This window comes from Cygnus atratus, chromosome 16 (assembly GCF_013377495.2).
Source record: "Cygnus atratus isolate AKBS03 ecotype Queensland, Australia chromosome 16, CAtr_DNAZoo_HiC_assembly, whole genome shotgun sequence".
Lineage (NCBI taxonomy): Eukaryota > Metazoa > Chordata > Aves > Anseriformes > Anatidae > Cygnus > Cygnus atratus.
The window spans coordinates 1,811,123-1,836,629 of NC_066377.1; the positions used below are offsets into that span (position 1 = coordinate 1,811,123).

The 25,507-nt window shown below is 59.2% G+C and overlaps 1 protein-coding gene across 9 annotated transcripts in view; it reads right to left on the minus strand.

The window, feature by feature from the left end:
- ZNF512B (zinc finger protein 512B) overlaps nucleotides 1-18,938 on the minus strand; it is a 29,242-nt gene extending 10,304 nt beyond the window's left edge. For 2 of the 9 annotated variants that reach the window (XM_035548369.2, XM_035548377.2), the window contains exons 1-12: nucleotides 18,823-18,938; nucleotides 14,089-14,211; nucleotides 10,459-10,538; nucleotides 9,564-9,692; nucleotides 9,067-9,239; nucleotides 8,641-8,894; nucleotides 7,796-7,873; nucleotides 6,280-6,414; nucleotides 4,869-4,993; nucleotides 2,173-2,265; nucleotides 1,200-1,298; nucleotides 185-472 (exon numbers count right to left, since the gene is read on the minus strand). In XM_035548369.2, the coding sequence (XP_035404262.1) occupies nucleotides 185-472; nucleotides 1,200-1,298; nucleotides 2,173-2,265; nucleotides 4,869-4,993; nucleotides 6,280-6,414; nucleotides 7,796-7,873; nucleotides 8,641-8,894; nucleotides 9,067-9,239; nucleotides 9,564-9,692; nucleotides 10,459-10,538; nucleotides 14,089-14,209 (1,575 nt within the window). In that variant the 5' untranslated portion in view covers nucleotides 14,210-14,211; nucleotides 18,823-18,938. The remainder of the gene's footprint in view (nucleotides 1-184; nucleotides 473-1,199; nucleotides 1,299-2,172; nucleotides 2,266-4,868; nucleotides 4,994-6,279; nucleotides 6,415-7,795; nucleotides 7,874-8,640; nucleotides 8,895-9,066; nucleotides 9,240-9,563; nucleotides 9,693-10,458; nucleotides 10,539-14,088; nucleotides 14,212-18,822) is intronic. The other 7 variants (XM_035548370.2, XM_035548373.1, XM_035548379.2 and 4 more) reach the window with 7 other exon arrangements.
- Nucleotides 18,939-25,507: the final 6,569 nt, after the last annotated feature.

Below are 25,507 nucleotides of genomic sequence, written 5' to 3' on the forward strand. Positions count from 1 at the left end.
GCCCTGCAGCCCCGTGGGTGCTGGGGAACACCGCCTGCCACTCCCCTCGCTTAAATACAGCTCCCTGCTTTTTGGAATGAGCTAAGGGGGCTGTCGCCCGTTCCCCACCTACGCTGCAAGGTACAACGCACGCGTGCGGTGATGAGAAGGGAGAAAACAACATCAGTCCGACGTCTGCACCTGCCTTGCCCGGCCCGGCCCTGCCCGGCTCGGTCCTGCCCACAGGCTCTGCAGCTCTGCAGTCCCCCACAGGGAGGGATGGCCCCGCTCCTCGGGCTGCGGAGGTGTCCGGGGGGCTCACCGAGGCCGGGTGTTCTGACCGCACATGGTAGTCGTGGCCAGCCTTGGATTTGTACTTCTTCCCGCAGTGTGGACAGCTGAAGACGGGCTTGTCGGCCTCGGCGAGCTGCTTGCCGCAGCGCTTCTGGTGGTACTGGTAGCCCATCAAGCTGGAGAAGTTGGCTGCGCAGCCCTGGGGAGAAAGGGGGGAAGAGAGGGGTGAGGGAGGGCTGTGGTTTCGGGCGCCCGTGCTGAAATGGTCCCGGTGCCGTTGCTCCGGGCACGGCAGGAACACGTCCTGCTCCGCAAACCCCTCTGACACACAGGGGACCGCCAGGCAGCCGGCCAGCCCCACTCCCCCTGGCTTCCACGTGCCCACGGCGGTGACACGGAGAGGCAGAGCGAGCAGCCCCGGTCCCCCTGAGCTACCTGCCCTGCTCTGACACACGGCCAGGGCGCCCCGGACGGACAGGCGGCAGGCAGGGAGCAGCGAGAGTGGCGGGCACGTGCTGCCATGCGCACTAAGCAGCGAGCAAACCACCTGCAGACACAAACCTCAGCCACACGCCCCCGTTACCTGTTCGTGACTTGTCTGCAACCGGCTGGGCACCGTTTCGGTGCGGTTCGGCTTAGTTTACGCTGTGCTCGGGGCGCCGCCAGCAGCGCCGTGCCCCTTTTTGGGTTCGAGAGGCTGAGCTCGGCCTTCGGCCCTCCTCACCCTGCCCTGCTGCCACCCTGCTGCTAGGACAGCCTTAGAGTTAGCGGGACGGGGACGGGGACACGGAGTGCTGAGCTAAGGCGGAGTGGTGTGAGAAGTCGAGAGCGCACCGAGGGGTGCCTGGAGAGCACGCATCCCCTCTGCCTCAGGGCTCACTCCTTCCACCTTTTCACAGAACAAGAAACAGGAATCGTTCTTGTACCTCATTGGGGCATTTCAGTTTTCCCATCTGCTTTAGCACTTTCCTCAGCCTTTCCCGCTCTTCCTGTTCTCCAAGTCCAGCGGTTTCCACAGGAACAGGCTGGAAACAAGGAAGTAACAGAAGCGACAGAGTCAACCATTTACTCATGTCCTCTGTGCCAGGAGTGGGTGGTCAAGCCCTGCCTCGCAGCAGCTGCCCTGGCCGGGCAGCAAACCTCGCGTTAGACAAGCTGGGTCTCCCACTGCTTCGTGGCTTCGCTGCTAAACGCCAGCTTTGCTCACGCATTTCCCGTGTCTGCACTCAAAGGGCTAACTGAGAAATCCATGAGCAGTTCCTGCACAGAGAATTCACCAGCCAGGCTAAAGAGCGGGAGATCAACGCACAGGTAAAAGACAAGTCACAACTGGTAAACACGGGACATGTAGAAATAGGGTTATGCCTTGCCCTGCTATCTCAGAGGCGTACACAACTGGCTTTTTAAGAGCAGCACCTAAATCGCTGCCTGCCAGATTTTGTTCGTGGCAAATTTTGCAGCTACTTCTCACATGGGTGGTGGAGAGCAACACGTGGGATTTTGAGATTTGTGCAAAGCAGCACCCGTCCATCCCGGATTTGTGGGCACAGGTTTGGAAACAGAGCTTTGCCCCTCAAAAGCCGCCTCACCACACTCACTGAACCTTCCCCCATTCTGGGATTTGAAATCCTGTTTCGTTTTTCCAGTCCTCTGCTCTACGCTCAGGGATGAACACAAAGCTAACTAGCTGCCTGGGGATGCACGGCTTTGCTCGGCAAGGAAGGGGAAGGCTACCGCCCGCACTCAGCAGTATGCGAGACGCTGCAAAGACGGTCGTGGGAATCCCTCCTTTGAAAAGACAAAGGAAAGCGAACTGTCGATTGCTTCGTCTTCTGCATCTGCGTCTTTGGGGAGAGAGGAGAAACAAGGTGTGAGGTGAGAGCTTCGCAGCTCTCTTACCTTGCTGACGTGTTCAGCCATGGTGTGGTAATTCAGCCCAGCTTTGGACTTGAACTGCTTTTTGCAGTGTTGACACTTCAAGGCATCCTGCAGCTGGAGGAATCAGAAGCAAGTCATCACGGAGGCTGCTACACCTTCAGGTTTCCAAGGGCTGCTCGTCAGTGAGCCCCAGGGGCAGCTGTTGCTGCGTCAGTGCCCCGTGGTGGGACTCAGCAGGCAACTCAGCACCCCTGTCCCCCCGACCCCATCTGAGCCTGCCGCTCGGTTCTCTCTGTATTGGCCTGGATACCGTTATCAAACCCACATGCCCCAGTTTTTGGAAAACATTCCGTTTTGGATGTAGATTTAAAGCCCCACTGGCTGGAAACATCTGGAGCTGGTGTCTTAGTCTTCCTGTTAGAGGGTTAGGACAGAGAGGCAGCTTTGATCTACCGACCTGTCAGCAGACTGTGCTCTGTGCCCTGTTAACCAGGACAGATGCTGGAATACGATGTGCTTTATGGGCATCTGGACTGCTTGGAATGGAGATGCTGCTGGACACAATCATGCAGAATACTTCCCGCCTCGCTCTACTCTGCTGTCTGACCCAACTCCAGCTCGGTCTCTTGCATGACTGCAGAGATGCACACACTGATGCACCAGGGGAACTTGCAAAGTGAGCAAGCAGATGATGGCTTTTGTTGGGGCTGGTACAAGAATTTATGGACTCAGGAGGTGAATGCTCCGAGCACCAGGAGACAGGATGCCTCGACAGAAAGCTGGTGCCGGGATGGCCATGGCCATTCCTGCTCTTCCTGCCTGGGTGATCCTCCACTTTCACCACTGTCCGTTCCCTCAAGTCTGGACTAGAAGCTGGAGAGGGGATGCAGATGGAGCTGTGAATCCCTCCTCGTACTGGAGCTCTTGGAAAACGAAGAATAAAGTCACAGCAGCTAATTGGGAATGACCTACTTGTACCTGTGCTCTGATGGGTTAATCTTGTTCCATACCCCAGCACCAGTCCTAATAAGGTGGGTGCTGAAAGCTCCTTGACTCACCAGATGCCAGTGCCAGACAACGTGGGGTTTATTACTCTGGTTAACACTGAAGAACATCAAACGTTCATATCCTGACAAGCTCTTCCAGCTGGGATGCTGGGAGGATACACCTGCCCTCATCTCCTTTGGGCTCAAGGATGTTGCAACCGTCCCTATCCCTTATTTCCTTTCTGCAACCTACGGAAACGGGGCAGACTGCTCAGTGACAACAGGCGTGAGCAAGGAAAGCAGGAACCAATTTCAGTCGTTTTACAAGAGTTTCTGGAGTCTGCACATCCTTTTCCCATTGTCCAGCTAAGAAATACTTCAATCATTAAAACAGAGGGCAAGCTGAGAGGGTGCCTGCGCTCCGGGGTCACTTCTGATGGGAGGATCCCAAGGGTAAGACCTTGCTGCAGGCTCCCTGCAGAGATGCTGCTGAGGGGTGGACCTGCAGTCACACACCCGGAGTCTGAGGACTGTCCTTGCCAGGCCACAGGCTGCTCTGTGAAGCACTTTAGCTCCTGAAGTGGCACGGCCACCCGGGAGGGACTGTGCCTCATGGGAAAGGGAAGAACACACCTGCTCCTACAGCTGGAGCCTGCGTGCCCACTGGGACCAGCGTTTCTGCTGTTGCAGACGGAGAGGCAGGCATGTCCTCTTGGGCAGGCGTGACTCGAGGCCATGGTAACTCCGCTTTGTCGTGAGCTTGGCAGGCTCTGCGAGCCCCGATTGCTTGGCTGAACACCCACAGGCCTATTTATAGAGGGGAAGACAGGCCTGACGACTCTCACAGATTTGCACTCGGGGGGCTGGCTGGCCTCGCAGCCCACGCGGAGCCTGCCTGGCTAGGGAGCCGTTCGGAAAGCGCAGGAGATGAGGGAGCTGATGGCCAAGATCCCCACTCCACTGAAGCCAGGACGCTAGTGGAGGCAGGATTCTGCCCGGCATCGATGTCATAGAGGGTTTGGAAGGGATAAAGAGCCTCTCATTGCTGTATAAATAGTGAGGCAAAGGCTGAGGAGGCATTTACAGAAAATGAATGTGGAATCAAAGCTGAGCCATGTATTTTCAAAGTGGGAGGCATTGATCCCACGTTGGCTTTCTGGGGCAATGGCTCTGCACCATGCCAGGTGACAGATGAAGACGTAATCCTTTGCTCTGATGGATGGCGGTGTGGCAGAGGGACAATTTTTCACTGTGCCATTACTGAACTCCTGCATCGTGACAGTCTGCCGGAGCACATCCAAGCTTGGTGTCTCTCTGAGACGTGCTCTCATTCAAACACAATTTATCTGGCCTGATGCAAGGCATGGCACGCAATGAAATCCCACAGCCAGGTCTCTGGAGGAGGCCAGATTAGAGACAACCCCAACAACCTCTCCAGCCTTAAAAGTATTCATTTAGCTACTAGAAATAACTGACTCTGCTGGATATACGGGGACAAAGGGCCCAGACCACAAAGGGATTCAGAACTGATGAGAATTAGGTGTCCAAATTCCTCTCTGTATTTGAAATAAAGTGAGGCAGCAGCTCTCTGAAGACGACTAGCAAGTGCTCTCTCAGCCACAGCCCAGAACTGCTTTTAGGAGTACCAATATGCATTTATGAGCAGCGCATGCACGTGGCCATTGCCTTCCGACATCCAAACGTGTGTGATTGAACACGGCGAGCCCTTACTTTCTGGCAGACGTCCATGTGCTTTTTGAGCCCAACGACAGTTTTCCTGGTTATCACGCTGCAGGTTGGACAGGCAACTTCTCCCTTCTCGCTGATCTCCCGCTGCCACTGGTCCTCGGGATTTGCTGGGGAGAGGAGAGAAGAGGGGAGGCATGACACCCAGTCAGAAGCAAGCACCCGCCTGGACTGTTCAGCAGAGAACAGCCCTTTGTTATGCTGAAAGTCCTTTAAGCAGGGAAGTTCCCAATGTTATAAAATAGAGAGAAACTCACAGGCATGTGCCAAGCCAAAACTGCACCCAAACCATACTGGTACAAACCATGCCTGCCCCACAGTTCCTGCAGCAGCCTGAGCAAATGGTCACTGGGCCACTTATGTGGGGCTACCTGGCCTGCTGGTGTTTCATGGTGTTTCACCCTTCCAGCCCCTGCTGGTATCCTGCATAGTTCAAATATTATGATGCCCCCGGCCACCTGAACTTGCCCTGCTTGGAATAATTCCCCCCCGCCAAACAAAACAGTTAGTGGGAGCAAAACAAAGGTGAGCGTCTCGGCTCCGTCCGGACGCGTGCCTGGAAAGCTTCCTTGGCATTCCTCTTCCCAGCAGACACACAGTCAGCCAGGGGAGCATTGGCTTCCAGGCACGTGTTTATTTGAATGGCTGTGACCAGCTTAAAAAACACCCAAAATAAAAAGATACACGTGACCAAAACGTGTTCCCAGGTCCAGAGTTCATGCCGCGTTCTCAGCAGAACAACACTAGGTTTCCAGCAAGGGAAGCCCGGTCTGAATGATACCCGCCAAGTCTGTTTATTTGGAAGCGTTTGCATGGCTGTGAGATCAGAGAGTCATTTATTTGAATTTGAAACCAGTGCAAGGCATTGCAGCTGTGTTTATCTTGTACATCCTGCGCTCCTCCTGCTGTCAGAACTCCCAGGGAAAGTCAGCAACCTGTGCTAGGATGTAGGCTGCGCCCCGGAGGCTCCACAAAGAGACAGTCACAGCTAGAATTACACACCGGTGTCATTTGTGGAGGTGACATTAGGAAAATGCCATCATCCCAGAGGCTGGTCCAAACTGTGGTCACACTGAAGCCAGGTGGAACCAGGATTTGGCTGCCAGCTCCCAGCACTTGCAGTAAGCCGATCTGTCCTGATGGTGAAGCAGAGCTAGGATACCCCTTTCAGGATGTTGGCTGTGACTGCAGCAATGTTTTATGGTCAGCATGCTGCACCTCAAAAGGGAAGGAGCTGCTTGCATCTATTCCTTGCTGTGTGCTGTTTTTGGCTCCTGCTTCCACAAACTGTGGAAGTGGGGCTTGTGCAGGCTCAGCACAGAGAACAGGACCGAGCCGGTAAGCAACGAGGCTGCGCGCAGAGCTGCTGCCTCCCATCTGCCTCCACCAGCCCTACCTGCTGGGAGATGTGCGGCCGTTTCCTTCTTCACACCCGCTCCTGGAGTTTTCTTTTTCAGCTCCTCCATGTTGGTGTTCCCCTCCAGCTTCTTGGCTCGGTGGGCTTTTGCCTTGTCCTCTGCTTTGACGAGACCTGAAGAAAGAAGGGACGCTTATTCAGCACTTGATTTAATACCATCAGACCAATCTGCATTCAGCAGGGATCCCTCTTAGAAAACTGGGCAAACTGGGATCCCAGACACTAGATCCCACAAGGTCTCATCCCGGGCTCTGTACACAGCCGTCATGACGGATGCAGGCCTCTCCCCGTCCTGCCGGCTGCTGGGAAGGTGAGGAAGGACCGAAGGAGAGGGAAGGTGACCAGGGAAGAGGAAACCCCTGGGCTGCTGGCAACCGTTCTCAAGCCGCCTGCAAAGCAGAGAGGTTAGGAAGTGACGGGCTGGGAGAGGGACTTGAAGGCAGGGCTCTCCGTGCACACAGAGACAGCATCCTGTGACACCGGTGGCACCCTTGGCGACTGCCTCGTGGTGTTACAAGTTGCACATTGAACCAGGGGGCGCAGGCAAACGCCAGCTCTATCTCACTCTGTTCGAGGCAGCAGGTCGCGGGGGGACCAGCTTATTCACGAGGAACCCGCGGCAGACATTTCAGTCCGTAGCGGTGCCTCTGTGGGGAAGTTACGGGAAACGACCCCAGACTTCCCAGGAGCCAGAGGACAGGAAATCGCAGCGCCCACATCCTGTCTGCTCTTCGGTGAGCGTGTTTAATTCCTTCAGAGCCATTAGTGCCTCTCCCCCAGGACTTGTACTGGAAGGTGCTGCCTCCTCCTGTGCCTGGAAGCCCATGTTTAATTTCCCCAGGTGAACAAATTTCAGAGGCAGTACAAATCCAGTTGCTCTCATGCTGGGGGTGCTGCAGGTTTTCTCCCTCCATACCCCGCTGGGTGTACTGACGGAGCATGACCACAGTTCCAGACAGCTCCGTCAGGCTGAAGCAGCCAGCTCCCGAGTCTCCTCTCAGCAAACATCCCGGGAACACGTCTCTTCCCCCTTGAATTCATTTTCTGTCATGTGGGCGCTGCACTGAGGCAGTCTGAGGGATGGATGCGTCACCCAGCCTCCCTAAGCAGCAGAAATCCTTCTCAGCTCCACAGGAAATACCGTGACATCCCAGGCCAGCGTTTGCCTGTCTCATGGCTCACTGGTGTCAGCAGCTCATTATTTTTGTTTTACGGCCTTAACCGGGTCCTTCCCCCTCCTCCCTCATTCTCCAGGACCGGGCTCCTGAGCAGAGCAGACAGGGTTGTGACCAGTGCCAGCAGTGCTACTGCCCTGCAGTTCCCTTCCGACACCTTTATGGTCAAAGGCACCAAATCCTCCAGAGAGATGTTCCTGCGGCCCAGGTGGCTTCCACGTTATCTCCACCACAGGGAGGGCTCTTGGGGAAGGGACTTGCCTGAAGTGTGGCAGGGAAAAGTTACAACCCTACAGCTGACCGTGGCCATCCCGTATTACCTTTCAGTCCAAACGTCCCCGAGATGGATGGCTGCTCCCCCGTAAACTTCTTAGGAGTTTTCTGTTTCCTTCCTGACTCAAAAGAGAGAAACAGAGAGAGAGATTTGGTTAAATACCCATACTGCCGGGTGCATTTCAGCAGTCCCGGGGCCAGGGGTGCGCACACATTCAGTGTCAGGAACGGGCAGAGGGATTGCCCCAAGGTGGCCTTCACCACGATGAAATAAAGGGGGTGCTGAACGAAACAAGCAGCCCAGCAGCCACTAACAGGGTGCTGCTTCCCACACCACAAAACTAGAAGAAATAACGGTATCCACGGCCAATTCAGTGACTGTAATCATGGCTCTGCCCAGTGCCAAGAGCCTCGTGGTTTCTCCAGCCTCACGAGCTAAGGTATTTGTTGCTGGTTCACTTTGGAGGTGCAAGCAGTGTAAACCCATGCTGTGACGGGGATAACCAGGGCCCAGGCAGTGCTAATTAATGGAGACTCCTTACTCCCCATAGGCAATGAAAATGTGTTTGCCAATCACCCTGGTTTAAACTGCCACGCTCAGGACGGATGAGCTGACAAAGCAGCTTGCTGTGCTGCAGGTAATTCAATCCATTTCCAGCTGACGGGTCCTATGGAAATACCTCTGCCACAGCTGCAACCCTTTTTTTAACTCCCAGTGGAACTCACTGCTGCAAGAACCCGTGGGGGCAAATTCTCAGGATGGGGAAAAAAGGCTCAGACACATCCAGAGAGAAAGGTTCAGCAGCGTTCACTGGAGAATAGCCCCAACCCTTCCCGGGGGACGCCCCATCCCGGGCTCCTGACCCAGCACAGCCCCAGGCTCTAATCTTACTGTGCTTCATCCTCTCGGGGTCTTCCTCCTGCAGCGAGGCCTGGCTGCCCCCCTGCTGCCCGGCGTCCTTGCCGCTCGAGGACTTGGCCGTGGGGGTCGCAGCCGCGATCGCCTCAGCCGCCGCGATCTGAAACTCCTTGCTCTCGCGGCTCTCTGCCAGGCACTCGCCGTTCTCGGCATGGTCCTGGGCCACGGCTTTTTCCGTCTTTGCCTGTTTGGGATGGATGGTGGGGCAAGCTGAACTCTCAGCAGCTCTAGGGCAAAGCACAGAGGGCTTGTTTAAAGAGGGGTTGAAAGACAAGATGTCCTGACACCTCTCCCCACTCCCTGGCCCAGATCGTGGGAATGGAGGTGGGGACGCTGCCCTCCTCCCGGCTCCCAGCCGGCCGTGTGCCACCACCACGCAGCCCGGCCGCAGCCTGGTACCTTTTCTTGCCGCCGCTCTTCCCAATGGCCTTCTGCACTTTGTTTTCTGCTTTGCTGGTTGGCACCGGCCGGTCCAAGTGATTCCAGAGACGATGCTTTTCTAGCTGGGTTTTGGAGGTGAAGGCAGCTTCGCAGTACGAGCACGAGTACGTCAGCTTCTCTGAGATCGCACCCTGGGCAAGGCAAGGAGAGACAGGCAGGCAGAGATGTTAGGCCCCAAAAGGGCCAGGCTGTTTCTGGTGCAGGTGGTGTGCAACACCCTGCTCCTCCCGACTCTTCCCAGGGGTCCACACTGCCTCCAGACCACAGGTCCCGCTGTGCTGCAGGGACCTTGGTCCCCCCTGTATGCACCTCGCACTGTCCCCGGCCCGTCTGTGCCCTCCCCATCTTCATCTCAGGTTTCTCCTGGGGTTTGCAGCCCGAGAGGAGCTTTACCTGTAGGCAGTAACGTAAAAGTTGGCCACCAGGAGGGACACGCAGCCCTCAGGTCTCCTTACCCCTTGGCAGCGCTGATAGTGGTACTTCAAGCCATAAATGCTGGGGAACTCCAGCCAGCAGCCGGAGTTGGGGCATTTCACCCTGGAGTGGGCTTTGAATTCGTCCTTCCACTGGTTCATCAGGGGGAGCTGGGAAGGAGAGATGAGAGACGTGGCTGACTGAAAAGCGTCCCGTCCCCTGGCTGTGCACTGCTGTGTCCTGGGGGCTGGGGTCACGCGTGGGACCTCTGCCCACCCCTGCCCACCCACAGCCCCCTCCCCACCACCCAGAGCTGCGTTTCGGCAGGCTGGTGACAGGACCTGGGATGGAGCTGCACGCTGCAGGCTCTGCAGGCTGTTAGTTCCTCCGGAGAATTCACCTTGCTGTGCCTCCCGAGGCGTACAGCGTGCTCCCAGCCAGGCTGGGGAATAAATCAGGCCAGAAGCCGCCCGGGTGATTTAACCACCCCACATTTCATCCGGTCGGTAAATCACCCCCCATGCCCACGCTCTCATGACAAACTGCTCTGCGTGTTGTCCACGCTGGCACGCTGGAATTAAACTGCACAATTCTAGGGGGAATAAATCAACCAGCCCCTTGTGCTCTCTAATCATCAGCCAAACCTGATGCGGCTGCAAGAGCTTATCTGGGAACAACACGGGGAAGGGGAGGTTTGTGGAGGGTCCTGATCCCCACCAGGGTTTTGTAGGGTGCTTAGTGATGCTGTACACCCACACGGAGGGGATACAGGGGCCAAGATCTTGCTGAGCCGAAGAAAATGCTGCTCTGAAGACTAAACCACCAGAAGGGCAGGTTTAACAGAGCGGGGCTGGCTGGGGTGAGCGGTGGAGCAAGCTGCGGGGAGCAGGGCAGGGGCCGGGGCCGCATCCGGAATCAGGGAGCGCGAGGTCTTACCGGGATGTCTTTCAGCGCCTGGTTCTCCGCCTTGGGTCGTCCTTTCTTCTTGCCCTCGGTTTTGTCACTGGTCGCATTTCCTGCAAAGAGACGCAGCGCACGTCACCCGCTGCCCCAGCCCCAGGCTGCCCTGCCAGGGGTGGAGATTCCCCTCGGGAAGGGGATTGCAGCTTCCCACAGCTCGGTGCGCAGCCCGCGTACCTGCAGACACCTGTATGGGAGATGGCTGCGCGCCGCCCAGCTTCTCCTGTTTGTTTTTTTTGACCCCTCTCCTTTCATTCGCAGGAGCAAAGCGGAGCAGTTTCAGCACAGCTGGGGCTTGCTTTGGAAAACCGCACTTCCACTCGGGTCGGGAGAAACCCCTCCTTAGCACAAGAAATCCGTGCGGGGCAGGCGCGCTGGGGCAGCTGCTGAGCACAGAAATCCCCCAGCCCCTTTGCCCGGCCGGCTGGAGACCTCAGTGAGACCCCGTTCCCTTCGCCCAGCACCATCTGCCCCAGCAAAGGGCAGGAGCACCCTACAGATGGAAACGTGGCCCCGCAGAACCCGGCACAGCCTGCTCGGAGGCAGCAGCTGGGCCTTTTTGCTGCGTTCACTCACGCTGCTTTTGCACGAAAGCGCTTTCGGGCACGGGATCTGTTTGCTGGGAAGATTTCCAGGCACAGCGGAGACATGCTCGGGTTCGTCTCCGTCACCAGAGGCCTGGCAGCCCGCTCACAACCCCCACCAGGCTCAGGAGAGCTCTGGCAGGTGCCGAATGCTTCCTGCCTCACCTGCAGCTCTCGCTCTGCTGGCCGCCTGGGCTTTGCAGGTTTTTCATCCGCTCCCTTGGGTGCAGCCCCACGCCGGGGCGTGCTGGGGGCGGCGAGCACACCCAGCCATCACGGCCACCGCGCCGGGTCCCTGCTGGCCCAGCTTGGCCACAAGCAGCCTTCCCCGGAGGCTTGCAGAGGGCTGCCAACCTCAGCAATCTGCTGCCTTCGTTATTTTCCTCGTGCTGTTTGCTGCCCTTGGGACCTGGCGGCGCTCGTGGTGCCGGCTCCGTGGGTGCTCCGCGCCGCGTGGTCCCTCTGTCGTGCTCTGGTTTTTGAGTCTAACAATTGCTAGGAGAAACATTCCAAATCAGGGCAGTTTCTGAAAATACAGGTCAGGCAGCAGAGCTGAGGTGATGGGAGCGCAGGGAATAGAAATGGCCGTTTTCTGCCATGCATTCTGGCTTGGTTCGTAGCTTGGCTGCTGCCGTGCCAAAGCCAACGCCCTGGCCAAGGGAAAGGCACAGGCTCCTGGGCCACGCTGTTAACCCTGGTCCATGCTGGGCACGCACAAACCCGCCTGCACAAGCACTTGTTGGCACAGCTCGAAAGGGGGGAGCAAAAGCAACAACCGAGCGGAATGAAAACCGCCTGGTCGAAAGCAAGGCGATCAAAGCGCTGCGAACTCCTCCTCTGGGTGCAAAGCAGCGAGCGCGCCCAGCAGCAGCGTGGCCGCAGGAGAGGGCAGCCGGCGGCGGAGGAGCTGCTGCAAAGCTCCTCAGACTGAGTGGCGAGGGCTAACCCAGAACTCTGAGCGATGCTGGGAGTGACACAGAACATTCAGACTGAGATCTGGGAGGGCTTTCCTGGCGAGAATCAGATAAAAGGGGCTGGAAGCTGAGCCGGCAATCCCCCCAGCTCCCGAGAAACCGCAGCTCAGCTCCAAGCCTGTCGCTGGCTGCACTCAGAAGCCAACGCAGGATTTCTGCACAAGTGAGAGAGATTGAGCACAAAGCCATCCAGCTACCTAAAGAAGCACTGCCAAAAACATACACTCTCTCCTTTTTCACGCCTCCTGCCCCAGCAGCCAGGGGTAAAATAGCAAAGCAAGACAATTTCCTCATTTATTTCCGGCCCTGTGAAGTCAGGCCGGCTGCTTTGCCTCATGTTGATAGCCATGAAGGCGTCGTTTGGAGATCCTGCATCCCCTGGGAACTCCGCTAGCCCAGAAGGCCTGCAAGAGGTGGCTCACAACACTGCCGCTACCTGCCATTCCTCCCTTTTTTTTTACTTCTTTCTCTCTTAAATGCTTCAAAGTATCCCGAATACAAAAGATCCCAGAGCAGCAGGAAGAGCACATCCCCATCCAGGGGCTTGGCACGCCTGGGGCCACAGCTCGCTCAGGCTCTAGCGACAGCTCTCCTCTCCTCTTCACAGCTTCCGCAAGTTTCAAAACTTTTGGGGATGCTTCACCCCAGACAAGTGCAGGAGAGCTTCCAGTCAAGGCACCTCCCGATGCCCTCAGCGATCAGCTGCTGGCTGGGGTCAGCAAGGACAGGCACGGAGAGCAAGCAGGAGGAACAGAAAATGCTTCTCCTCTCGCAGCACGATGTCTGCGGTCGGTGTGGTGAGCCATGGTGAGCCATGGTGCGCCGTGCTGGCACGCAGCAGGCACCACAGCATGGTCGCTGCTGAACCCCAGCCTTTACAGGCCCTTGTACGAGGCACAAACCTGCCCTCGGGTGTTTTCAGGGCTGGCACCGTGGCTGTGTCCCCGTGCAGCGGGCTGTGCTGAGTCAGCAAGGTGGGAACGGCGTGCTCTTTAAAAACGGGGACTGGGGATGGCTCACCAAGAGATTTAGGGTTTCTTTGGACCAAGACCGAAAGCACAGCGTGGGAAGCGTCCTCCCTGCCCTGCCCTGGCCATGCTGCATCCATGGGGTCAGCAAAGCAACCACAGGAGAGGCTCCTTTCACCCCAGCCCGCATTGAGCCAAATTTGCCCTGGCACAGGGACCCCCGAAGATGCTTCCACCCCCGGCACCTTCCCAGGTAGAGCAAAGGAGCATCTTCACCACGGAGAGCCCTTCACCCCACTGCAGCACTTTCAGCCCATGTAAACGAGAGGGAAAGGCTGAAACAAGGGCTGCTCTGCCTTGCAAGGTGTTGATAAGATGTGGTGCAGGCGAAAACCATGCCCCAAACGCAGGTATGTTCGTAACACAGACCGCTGCAGCTCACTCCCCTTAGCAATAAATAAGTTGTGCTCCTCCGCTGGCGATCACAGCTTCAACCAGCACAAAGAAAGAACATTTGGGAAACGTTTCGGCTGCACATCTCCCCACAAGGCCACTGAGTTTGGGTGCCTGGTCTGAGACACATCGCCGGGCTCTGGCAATGCCCCGACTCCTGTCCCGGCTGCCCGGACCCATGGGTGCAGGCACCCCGCGACGTTCGGGAGCTCCGGCAGAGGCACCGAGAGCCTCGCTGCGTCCCAGAGCGGATTTACCCAGCAGAAACAGACAGGAGAAAAATCTCCTCGGGCTCAGAGATTCCTGGATAGAGAAATCAGCCATCCATCAGCGCCGACAGCCCTTAGCACGCGGGTCCCCCAGGGCTCGTGCGCTGGCGAGCTCCATCGTGGGGGGCGCGACACGGGAGGCAGCAGATGGTCTGCGCTCGTTTAAAGCCTTTGATGTAACACTTAGCTACCGACGTGACAAATAGATGGCGAGACACCCAGCTCGTTAGACAGACACATGTTCCTCTAAAGGGAGAGACCTCTAAAGGGAGAGACCTCTAAAGGGAGAGGCCTCTAAAGGCAGAACCCGTCCCCTCCTTCCCGACCGCCTCCACGGAAAGAAAGGCCGGTTCCTTACCGAGCTTGGGGAGCTCTGCCGGGGGGTTTATCCTCGCGTCTGTCCTGCTTTCTTTGCTGGCAGCGGGTTTGTTGGAGCCTGCAGTTTTCCTTCCACCTTTACAGGCATAGGAATCCGCCATCTCTGCAACAGGCAGGGGATGTGTTAGAATTCACGCGCGGCCCCTCGGCGCGCCGCGAACGACACATGCTAAAAGCGAGCAGAGCTGCTGGGAGGGAGGGAGGGAGGGAAATTAGAAAAGCGTCCGACAGCTGAAGTGTTCCCACAAAGGGGAGAAGCGGGGCAGGTTTCTGAGTATTTGTTCTACGGCTGAGCAGTGCCACAGGCACGGTTGAAAACCTGCTTTTGTTATCGGCTGGTTTCCTCTCCGCATGCAACAGCAAAGACTTTATTAAAAATTATGGGCCGGCTCCGTCCAGAGAAGTAACGAATAAATGGCTTTTCCTCCTCGTTTATTTCTATGCTTTCATTTAAGACACCAAAAGGAAAAAAAAATAGCGAGTTTTAATGAGCAGATGTAGTGATAAATTTCCAATTTTCCTTATTAATGGGAAACTGTTATAAACCGAGAACTGTTAATGTTATCTAAATTTTCCGTATTAATAATTCAATTTGGCTTCTCTATAAATAATGAACATCAGAAATTCTCGCAGAAGGCCCCATCTTGCTCCCAACGGCAGCAGACGGCAGGACACCCCTCAGCTCCAGCCGTGCCGGGATGAAGGCCGTGGAGTGGCCGCTTCTCGCCCGAGCTCATCTCAAGCACCCCCAGACGCCGAGCCCAAGCCCTGCCTCGCTCCGGTTAACGGAGGCACAACGCGGCTCCAGCCGGAGCAAGGACAGACACCGGTCCCACACCGCTTCATTCATTCTTGTTTTTCAGTGCCTGGGCCCATCTTCACACCCCTGAGCCCACCACCTGCTTGCACCCATGGGTGCCGGCTGCCGCGGTGCCTCCTCCCCGCCAGACGTCTACGGATCCCTGCTGCCGAGGAGCAGTACTGCTCCGGGCACCATCCCCTGGGCCACGGGGGAAAAAAAGTGCCCCAGACCTCCGCAACGAGGGCGTCCGGCCCTCGGGAGCGAGCCCTGCTGACCACCGAGGCTGCGTCCATCCCTGAGACCCTGGAGGGGACGTGCCGAGGAACCGACGCCGGTGCTCAGCCAGACAGCCGCAGCGTGACTGAGGGAAGCGCCAACTGCTGCCTTCTTCACCTTCCCTTAACGCTTCCCTCCCCCGCGCCCACAAGTTTTTTAACACACGCATTCGACTTGTCACCCCCAGTCCCTCCCACAAAGCCCTGCTCGCATCATTTAACTCAGCCGGAGCCGAAGAGGCCGCTCCGAGCATCCCATCTCGTGCTGCCTGCCCGAGCAGCCCCGAGGCGCCCGGCGCACCCAGCGGGACCACGGCACCCCGGGGAAAGGGCACGGGACGGCAGGGCTTCGCAGACCCCAAGCCCCACCTGCCCTGCCACCAGGTGTGGGACACCAGGACGTCCTTTGGAGGTCCAGCCGCCCTTTCAGAGGCCGCCCTGGGGACTTGCTGTGCTGGAAAGGGGAACCGCGCGTCGCGTGCGGACCAGATGCTCCGGAGACGAGCTGCCAAACCCTCCCGGCACGTGTGCAGCCGGTGACAAATATTTGGTTGTTTGCACGGACGCAAAGGTTAAGCAGATCAAATGAGAAATTCCAGCCTTGGCAACAGGTTCTCTGGCACTTGGTGCTGAACACAGGAATCGTTTATTCAGCTCGTTTGGACCCGGCGGTAGGAGGGCTGGGTAGGAGCTGCGGCTCCCTCCCCGAAACAGCTCCTCCACGTGTGCACCGCCACTGTGCCTGCTCCCCGGGGACAAATGTGCCAGTCCCCGTCCTTCCCTGCCACCTCCTAACACCTCCGCTCCCCCGAGCGATCCCTGCGGGCGAGCTGCTCACAGAAATAAAAGACTTGAGAGAACCCAGCTAACTGAAAGCTGAAGAAGTCCAAATCTCAGGGAAGACCCCGCTGTGATCCAGGGCACCGACGTCCTGCTCGCTAACACCCAGAAGTGGCGTGCACCGAGCGCCAGGAGCCGGGGCTGGAGCTGAGGATCCCTTCCAGGAGCTACAGCTGCGTGCCCTGCTCCCACAGCTGTCCGATCCTCCCTCCCTGTAGCACATCCGTCCCCTCAAAGAGGTCCTTTCTGGCCAGCTTCGGGGGTTTTAAACTTCTTTGTTTTCCGCACCAAATGCTACTTTGATTTTTTTTTCCCCCCTCTTATTTTTGACTACACGAAAAATAAAAGCAAATAAACCACTCAGCGAGAGCCAAACTCCACTCCCTGGCCACCGACACAACCCCAGGGATCCCAGAGGAATTGCCCCAGAGCCGGAGAGCAGAAATCAGCCCATTGTTTCCTACGATGTCCAAACTTCTCACTTGGTTTTGAGTAACACACGCTGAAACCAGAAAACAGCCTGGGCCGTGCGCCTTGCCACGCTTTCGCTGTGTTTTGGTGAAAACCCTTCCGGTTTTCGGGAGCTGGTGACGGGAGAACAGATACCGGCAGGTCTGACTGCGAGGGCACACGGGGAAGGCTGGGGCCGGCCCCACGACAGCCGAGGACACCCTGGCCACCGACCTGGCTGCTGCAGCACCTCCGCAGATCAAGCTCCCAGCTCTTCTTTAGGTACCTGGCGCAGAAGTCAGCAGCGGCGTTTTTTAAGCGTCCCACTCCAGCTCCGGAAAAAAGCCAGTGCCAACACGGGAGCCAGCACGGGATGCGCAGGGAGCAAACCTGCAGAGCCTCATGAGCTAATGGGGAGGAAGCACACGGTTGTGGAGGGTGAGGAGTGAAGTTTGGGAACCTGTCCCACGAGAGGCGCTGGTCCTGCGCCACGAGCAGCCCGCCACACGCTCCTCTGCTGGGCTTCAGCAGGGACAGCAGCGTCACCGCCACTCGCCGCCCTGGCAGGCTGCTTCCCCTCTGTTAGACTCCTCCTGCAGAGGTGTTGGGCTTTGCGGGCTGAGCACAGCCCAGCCGCCGGGAAATCTGGCACACACTGGAGACGAGGAAGTAACTCCACACAAAAACACCTGCCCGTCACCTGGGGCCAGGTCAGCGGGGCACACACGCAGCGAGGAACGCTGCGATGCCCCCGGCCCCAGCGCAGCCGTACCCCTCCGAGGGGGAGAAGTCACCAGTCGATACGCTCCACTTATCGTGAATAATTTATCGACGGCTTCGGATGGCCCAGCGCGATGTAGGTCATGCCAAAAAAAAGCAAGAGCACTGCCCACCCCTGCAGTGCCCCGCTGCGAGAGGTGCGCCAGGGCAGGCAGAGAGGCCACCGCAGGTGACGGTCACCAAAGGGAGCTCGCTGACCTCAGGCTGCACCTTCAGCTGCAGCTGAAGAAACTTTCTGGGGGAAAAGACGAGGAAGTGCTGGGAGAGACTGCCTTGCAAGGGAGGGGAATCACCACCACGGGAGGTTTCCCAAGAGGGAGCTGCCCCGTGGGTGACAAAACCCCAGCGGGACAGGACAGCCGCACAGCGCCCTGCTCCTCGCGGGGCCAACGGCGCTCCCGGGACAGAGCCACGCATGTCCCTGCCTCCCCGACGCCTCCACAGACCTCCAGCCCCAGCTGGGGACCCAGCAGCTACAGGGGACGTCCCTCTCGAGGTCCTTCAGCCCCGGCTGCTGCACCGCAGGAGCGCCGTCACCCACAGCGAGCGGCACCCAAGGGCTGGTGGTTCCCCCACGAACACCCCCAGCAGGGCTCTTCTCCAGGAAAGAACTCCCATCAAGGAAAAACAGCAGAAAGCCGACCGCATTTCAGCCGAGTGACTATTTCTGGGCGTGGGTGAAGCTTTTTGATGGTTTAAAGTTTCTGTTTGAAACACATTAGCAAGTCCCTCCCCCTCGCCCATCCTCAGGCACAAAAGCAAATGGGGAAAGCACACACACACACACACGCACACACACAAAAAAAAAACCACCAGACAATGAGCGGCAGCGGCCCCGTCCCCAATCCTGCTTGGCCTCGGAGCCTGGACAGCCTGGACAGAGCCACCACCCTGCCCTGCTGCGGCCACCGGTGACAAGCGGGGACGTGGGGACACGGTGACCGAGTGGCGGCGGGTGGCCGTGGCAGTGACCAGGCCGTCCCCGTGCTCTGGGCATCCTTGGAGTGAGTGGACACAGGCGCTGTCACCTCGCTGGGCTGCCCCGTCGCCTGTCACCTCGCCGGGTCACTGCCTGTCACCTCCACGGCCGGTGCCATCCTCCAGTCCCCTAACCGGCCCTTGTCCCCCATCCTCCTGCCACCTGGCCACCCCGCCGTCCTGTCACCTCCATACCTGTCACCCCTCAGCACCTCACGCCCTCTCCCCTTCCCACCCCATCACCGCCACCAACCCGCGTCCCCACCACGTCCCCGCGCCCTGCCACCTTCCCGTCACCCCCCCTCCGGGCCCGGACCCCCCCCCCCCCCCTCCTTGTCCCCCGTCCCCCCGGGGCCACTGCCACCCGCGGGGCCACTGCGGGGACCGCAGCGAGGCCTCGGGGCCGCGGGGGACCCCGAGGCCGGGCTGCTCCCGGGGCCCGTCCCGCCGCCGGGCCGCGCTCCCCGGGAGGGGAAGCGAGAGGCAAAATGGCGACGCGGGCTGCGGCGGGAGGAGCGGGAGCGCGGGGGGTCCCCGCGCCGGGGCTGAGCCGGGGGCCGGGCCGGGCCGTACCGAGCCCGGTGCTTACCTCGGCGGCTGGCCGCGGTGCGGGGCGCTAGGGCCGGCTGGCCGCCGAGCGGCGAGGCGCTACCTCCCGCCGCCCCCTCGGCTGCGGGCCGCCGTGCGGGGCTCCCCGGCGAGCCGACACCCGCGGCGCCGAGCTCCGCTGCCGAGCTCCCCGCCCGCCGCCGCCGCCGCCGCCCCTCGCCGCTCCGCCGCGGCTCATGCGCGCTTCCCAGCCCGGCCCGGCCCGGCCCAGCCCGGCCCCGTGCCCGCCGCCGCCGCCGCCGGCCGCACCGGCCCCAGCGCCGCCCGGTTCTCGCGTGGCTCCGCTGCCGGGCCGCGGCCGCGGGGCGGGCGGGTGGCGGCGCCGCCCCGGTAGGGCGGGCCCGGAGAGCGGCCCCGGGACGCGGGGCACCGGGGTTGGGGCAGGGTGGAGGCCCCGGTGCTGTCCGTGTCACCTCAGGGTGGAAGAGCCCCTCGTAAAAGTCGCCCTCGGGGCCCGCCGAGGCCTCCCCGGGAGCCCCCGGGGTTGGTGGCGGGGGGCACCCGAGGGAGCGCCTCGAGCCCCGTGTTGGGTGCTGGCACCGGAGGGCGAAGGGAGCAGCTCCAGCACCGACCCGTCGGGAGGACACGGCCTCCCCTGGCCCTGTTTCCCTGGCTGAGGTCGGCGCTGGTGGCCCGAGACAAGTCGTCACACTCGCCCCCAGCGCAGGGATGGTGGCAGTCAGAAACTGGGGTTCAGGCTCTGGGAGCGGTGCTGCTGACCATCACCGCTGCCCAAGGCTTTGACCACCCACCCCACACAGCCCCCGGCTCCTCAGGGCTCTCCCCTCCGAGCCACGGCTCTGCCCCTGCACATAAAGCTCTCCTGCTGATTTTGCCAGCCCCTGTGTCACCCCACAGGGCTGGTGGCAGTGGGACAGGTGTGACAGGCAGAGCCATCCCCGGTTATTTGAGCTGGACATGCCAGGATCCAGGGTTCGCTGCGGCAGTGCTGCCGTCTCAGTGTCTGCCCAGAAATCAGGGGAAATCCGACAAATTTCGCCACGTGGGATTGAAGCCCAGTGTGTCCATCATTTCCAGGGCTGCCCCGAGCCGTCCCGTGCCTGTCCGCTCATGGCTGGTGGCTCCGCTCTGAGCGTCACACATCACCGAGACAGCTCTGGGCACGAACCAGCAGCACATGACGAGGCTCCTGGCTCCATTCCTGCTCCATTTCCCCTGTCCCCAAGGCCACGTGGGCGAGCAGCCGCAGTCTCTGGGTTAAAAAGGCTGCAGAACACCACTCTGCTTGGCAGGACGGGGATTTCCCAGTGCCGCTCGCACCGAGCAGGGACCCCACGATGGCATCGCCAGCACATGGGGAGGGCGATGAGCGTCTTGCAGCCGAGCTCCTCTCCCAAGCACATCTCTCCTGCTGTCTCTGGCAGCTCGCAGGCACCGTGGCGTGGTCCTGCAGCGGATCTGTGCCCCACCAGGGTCGGCTGTGCGGCTCCTCGGTGCCACCGCCACTCACCAGCCCATGCAAGCGGGGTCCGGCCGCGCTGCACCATCGCAGCAATAAAACGCAAGCTGGGAGTTCCCCCACGGTTCCCCTCTTTGTCTCCGTTGAGGGGAAAGAGCTTAATTAATGTCTGCGGAGAGCATGTAAAGCTTTGTGTAATTGCTAGGTATTATTATCAGTGGAGCAGAGGGTGAGCAGCGGGGTGGGAGGGAAAGGCACAGCCCACCTCCTTTGTACAAAACGCGGCACATCCGAGGGAGCTCCGCTTCCCAGCCAGCAGCCTGCCTGCGAGCAGAGCTATTAACCTGCAGCGGGGCTGGCAAGCGCCTTCATGTGCCCGGGGGGACCCGGGAGCATCCTGAACACGTTCAACATCTCCTTATTGTACGGCTTCAAAGTGTGCCTGGATGCCCTTGGATGCCCCCGCGCATCCTGCACGTGGTCCTGCCGAGCGTGCAGAGCTGCGGCCCCAGAGCCAAAGGACATCAAAAGTGAGCTTGGAAGGGGCTCCTTGTCCTGTCCCCATCCTGCCACAACGCTCCTGCCGAAGGCTGCGCTCGTTTTCTGCATTTGCAAAGCGTGGTTTTACAGCACAAGGTGCGGGGTGGGGGTGAGAGGGAGAGGCTGGGGAGCCCGGCGGCCTCGGAGGTTGTAGATGGGCTTGGAGAGCGGCCAGCTGCGGCTGGTCGAGGTACAGAAACTACTGAATAATGCAGCATAAAGGCGACCGCAGTTACTATTTTCAGGCCCCGCTGAGAGGAGGGGAGGGGGCCAAGGAGTGAACTTGAAAAGAACAGCAAATGCGGAACAGATGCGGAGAAGTGCTTCGTGTTGTTGTTTTCCACGCACAGGGTTGCGACGGTGTGGGAGAGCCCGGCTGGGAAGGGCAGGGGCGAGGAGGAGGAAGAGGAGGGGAAGGAAAAGGAGGAGGAGGACGAGGAAGAGCAGGAGGACGGGAGAGGAGGATGAGCACTGCCATCCTTGGCATGCTGGAGGGAAAGCACCGTGCTTCCTCCTGTGTTATGGTGCTGCCAAAGGGGTGGTTTGTGGAGGGGAGCTCACCCACGCAGACCAGCCGATGGTGTGGGGGCGTGGGGGGGACACCCGTGGGGACCTGCAGTTCCCCAGTGCTCTGCCCTGCGGGTCTCCTTTTCCACCCCACAAGGCAGGAGGAGGCAGAGGAGAGGCCATCTGGTGCGCGCTGCGGCTTTGAAGGTGTTTGGCGGTGGGGGATGAAGCAGTCAAAGCCGGCAAGCATGGAAATTAAATTGATACGGACCCCAGGAAGAGGAGAGGGGGGGAAAGCAATTACAGAGCAAGGATCAGATAAATATTTGTGCAGAGGCCTTTTCATTTCAGGTCTTGCTCCGGTGGGGATGCTCCGTTGGTGGGGCTGGACTGAGGGTGAGGGCGGCAGCACCGGGGTGGGCTGGGGGGGCTCTGCCCCCTCCAGAGGCCAGGGGAAGCTCCAGGCAGCTCCTGCTGGGGCTGGGCATGGCCTCATCCTCTGTCAGAGGCAGGATTTGTTCAGAGGCAGGATTTGTTCAGAGGGAGGATTTGTTCAGACACGCGTGGGTCCCCTCCTCTCTCCATTTTCTATATCTCAGCTAGGGCTGGACGTAGGCGGTGGGGCGCAGGACACAAGGACAGCCCTCCTGCCACCGGTGACCCCGTGGCTCGGTGACCTCGGCTGGCTGTCACCAGCTTGGGACGGCTGCAGGGACACCAGAACAGCGACACATTTCATCCCCACGTCACCAGGAGGCTGCATCCTCATCGGGACAAATCCACGGGGCTCGGATGCCCCTGGAGCAGCCCCGGTCCCGGCACGGTGGCGGCTCCCGAGCCCTGCAGCAGGAGCAGCGGTGGCGGAGCAGCAGTGCAGCGAGCTGCTGCCATCCTTCGTGCACTTCCCACACTGCTCGCCTGGCCGGGCCAGGAGCACAGGGTGGATGTCCCCAGAGCCGCCCGTGGCTGGCAGGGAACAAACAACAAGCAGGGTGACCCCCCCAAAAAAATCCCATCCTGGGGCTCAGCAGGGGCCAATCTGACCCGAACGACACCTGGCCAGCAGATTAAAATGTGCATCCCACCCCCCCCTCAGATGAGAGGCAGGAAATAGCCCAGTAATCGGTGGTTTTTGGATGCGGGTCCTCCCCAGGTGCAGATGGGCGTCGAGGCAGTTGGGGACCGGGCGCTGTTTGTCCCTGAAGCCACCTGTTTGTCCCCTCACCCCAACGGGGCTGGCTGGTGAGCGGGCACGGCCCCGGCGGATGACTTTGAAGCGCGGTGACACCCAGCAGGCTGCAGCAGCGCCCTTCAGACCATTAAATCTGCGGAATCAAGTTGGCACTGGACTTAGGGAGCCGCTTTCATCCGCCGCCGCTCTTGGGGCATGGCCGAGATGCATGCAGAAAGCTGCCAGCACGGGGAGAAAGAGCCTGGTGCCAGGATGTGCGCCCGCGCCGCCAGCCCGCACCAGCCTCAGCTCCGACGGGGCACTGGGATGCGCGGGGATGGGACTGGGAGGGACTGGGAGGGACTGGGAGCCTGGATTTTGCCCGTGCGTGCTGAGCAGGGCAGGACCAGGTGAGGGGAAGGGCAGGACCACGGTGTCTGGGTGCATTTTGGGGACACCCACGTCTGCCAGAGGTGTCCCCAGACTGGTGCTGCCGGGCACGGCGCGTGCAAACCCCCCTCCCCGCTATCCTCGCCGGGGGGGAGCAAAGCCCCACAGCTCCTCTCCGCTCTCCGCTACCCACAGCAGAGGCCGGGCTGTGCCGTGGCTGGTTTTTGGCTGGAGCAGAGCGATCCCAGAACAAAGGGAGGATCGCTGGTGGCTCGCGAGGCAGCATCCGGGCCATCCCCAGCCTCCTTCTGCAAGGCGCTGGCTGCGCAGCGTGGGCCTCTGATTGGAAACCGGAGCCCGAGCTGAGATGGCTGCGCGAGCTATGAATTATGCTGATAGCTTTTTTTTCTTTTTTTTTTTTTTCTTTCTCCTCCCGTGCTTGAATACATCCAGCAAATATAAGCAAAAGGAGAGGGGAAAAAAAAAAAAAAAAAAAAAAAGAGCGAGAGAAAATCCGACCAGATTTAATTTCAGATATGGCAAGGAAGCAAAATGGCTACGGTGCAAAGAGGGGAGGTTAATGGGGAGAAGGCTCCTGCCTGAAGAGAGGAATGATGCTCCCAGAAAACCTATGGCTGTGCTTGCTGCTATTAATTATTTAATTATTAATTATTTACATGGCCTTATTGGCTCTGGGGGGAGCTTGCCCCAAGCCAGGGGGTCGGGTGCGGGGGCTGCCCCCGGAACAGCGGGGCAGGACGGGGACAGCGGGTTTGGGGACAGAGCTACGAGGCGTGAAGAAGCCCCCAGTCTCTGCTGGTTTGAAATAAACCCAGCAAATGATGTGAAATGAAGCTCCTCGTTTCAGGTTGGGGGTCTAGAGTTTTTTACTTGAGCCTGGAAATGTTGGGTCAAAAGCAAACTTTTCAAAAACGGGCCAGCTGAAACACTCCGGTGCCCGATGCCACCTGCAAGAGTTTGGGGCGCTGGGGGGGCATCGCTCCCTGCGGTCATTTAGGACCTGGAAATGAGAACCTAAATGTGAAGGAAGTTACACAGGAAAAAAAAAATGGGATGAAGCAATTATCCCCGCTCCGATACATTCTAATTAAGGGAACTGTCACCCTTATTAAGAGGCTATTAATTCACCGTCATAAGTCACCATCAGGAGTGCAAGCACCAAAAATGTGCCCGGGCCGTGGGGACAGCTGCGAGGAGCGGCAGCATCCCCTGGTCCCAGCCTCTCCCGGGCACAGCCCTGCTCCCCTGGCTCTGGCTGCTCCCTTGGGAGGCCGAATGCTGCTCAGCCGTGGTGCTGAGCCTCCTCCTGCAGCTCCCAGGTGGGGACGGGCTCATCCCTGCCCGTGTCCTCGTGCCGTGCTCGGCCCCGTGTGCGGCGCAAAGGACGCAGCAGCGTCTCGGCAGGATGCAGCTCCCTGCCACGCCGGGGGAACCAAAGCCCCAGGCGGCTGCCAAAACGTCCTCAGCGCCGCGTTTCTGCCAGCGTCACCTCCTGTTCGTAGCCAGCTCCGTCTCCGGCAGCCTCTCATTACGCATTCCGCATGGAGGGCCCTGCATCAGCTTAATTAACAAGGTAGGAAAGACAGGACCTTTGAGGAAATCTTAATTATATTATCCATCTCGCCCTGAGTGGCACCTGATCCAGCCCAACACTGTTCCCGAGTTCATTAGCAATGATTCAAGATTGATTAGTCCTGGATGTGCAGCGCTGGCACGGCCAGGGGACAGGGGCTGGAGCTTCAGGATGGAAACCTGGGTTCTGGGGAGGGAAACGGGGCTTTGGGATGGGGACCGGGGTTTTGGGATGTCACAGCATCCTTGGAGGAGCCGTTTTGCTGTGCCTCAGCCCCTAAATGGCCTCATCCCAAAGCCCGAGTTGCTTTACGGGTGCTTTGCAGGAGCACACTCGCAGCGCTCGCGGGCAGCCCTGGTGTCCCCATTTGCCTTCCCCGTTGCTGCCCAGGGCTGTGGGGTCCGGCTAGGAGCCACGTGCCATCATCAGCTGGGACTTCTCCTTGCCCAGGATCATGATCTTTTCCGTGTGCAGGTGCCCACAGGTCTCCTGTGCAGGGAGCTTCCTAAAGAGCTTCCCCTGGAGCACCAAGAGGGCGATGGTTCGGTGCGGATGGTGGTCCCGCAGCCACCCATCAGGTGGAGGACAGGCTCCTAATTCGGGTGAGCACGTAACCTGCCAGGGAAGGATCCGAACTGGCCTCTGTTCAGCAGAGCCCTTCAGCAGCTGCTGACACCCGTCAGCAAATCGCTCCCCAAAAGCCCAGCGCAGCCAGGGAAATGTACGGCTGCCTCCGTAGCCAAGCATGAATGCACTTGTCGGGGGAGCGGGGAGCGTTTCCTGAATCAGAGGAGCAATCAGCAGCGTTTCAGACCTGGAGGTATCTGTATCATCAAGCCAGGCTCAGTAATTACTTGGACAAATTAGGCATGCATTTTCTATGTGCAACTGTGTTGTGGGTTTGTTTTTTTCTTTGCTTGAAAAACCTCGCTGCAATCTGCAAGCTGCCTCTGCCACTGGGAAGGGATTGCTGGATTTTTCTTTTTTTTTTTTTAAGGCGAGAAAAAGCTAGCCGTTATTTTTTGTGCCAACAGCTCATTGTC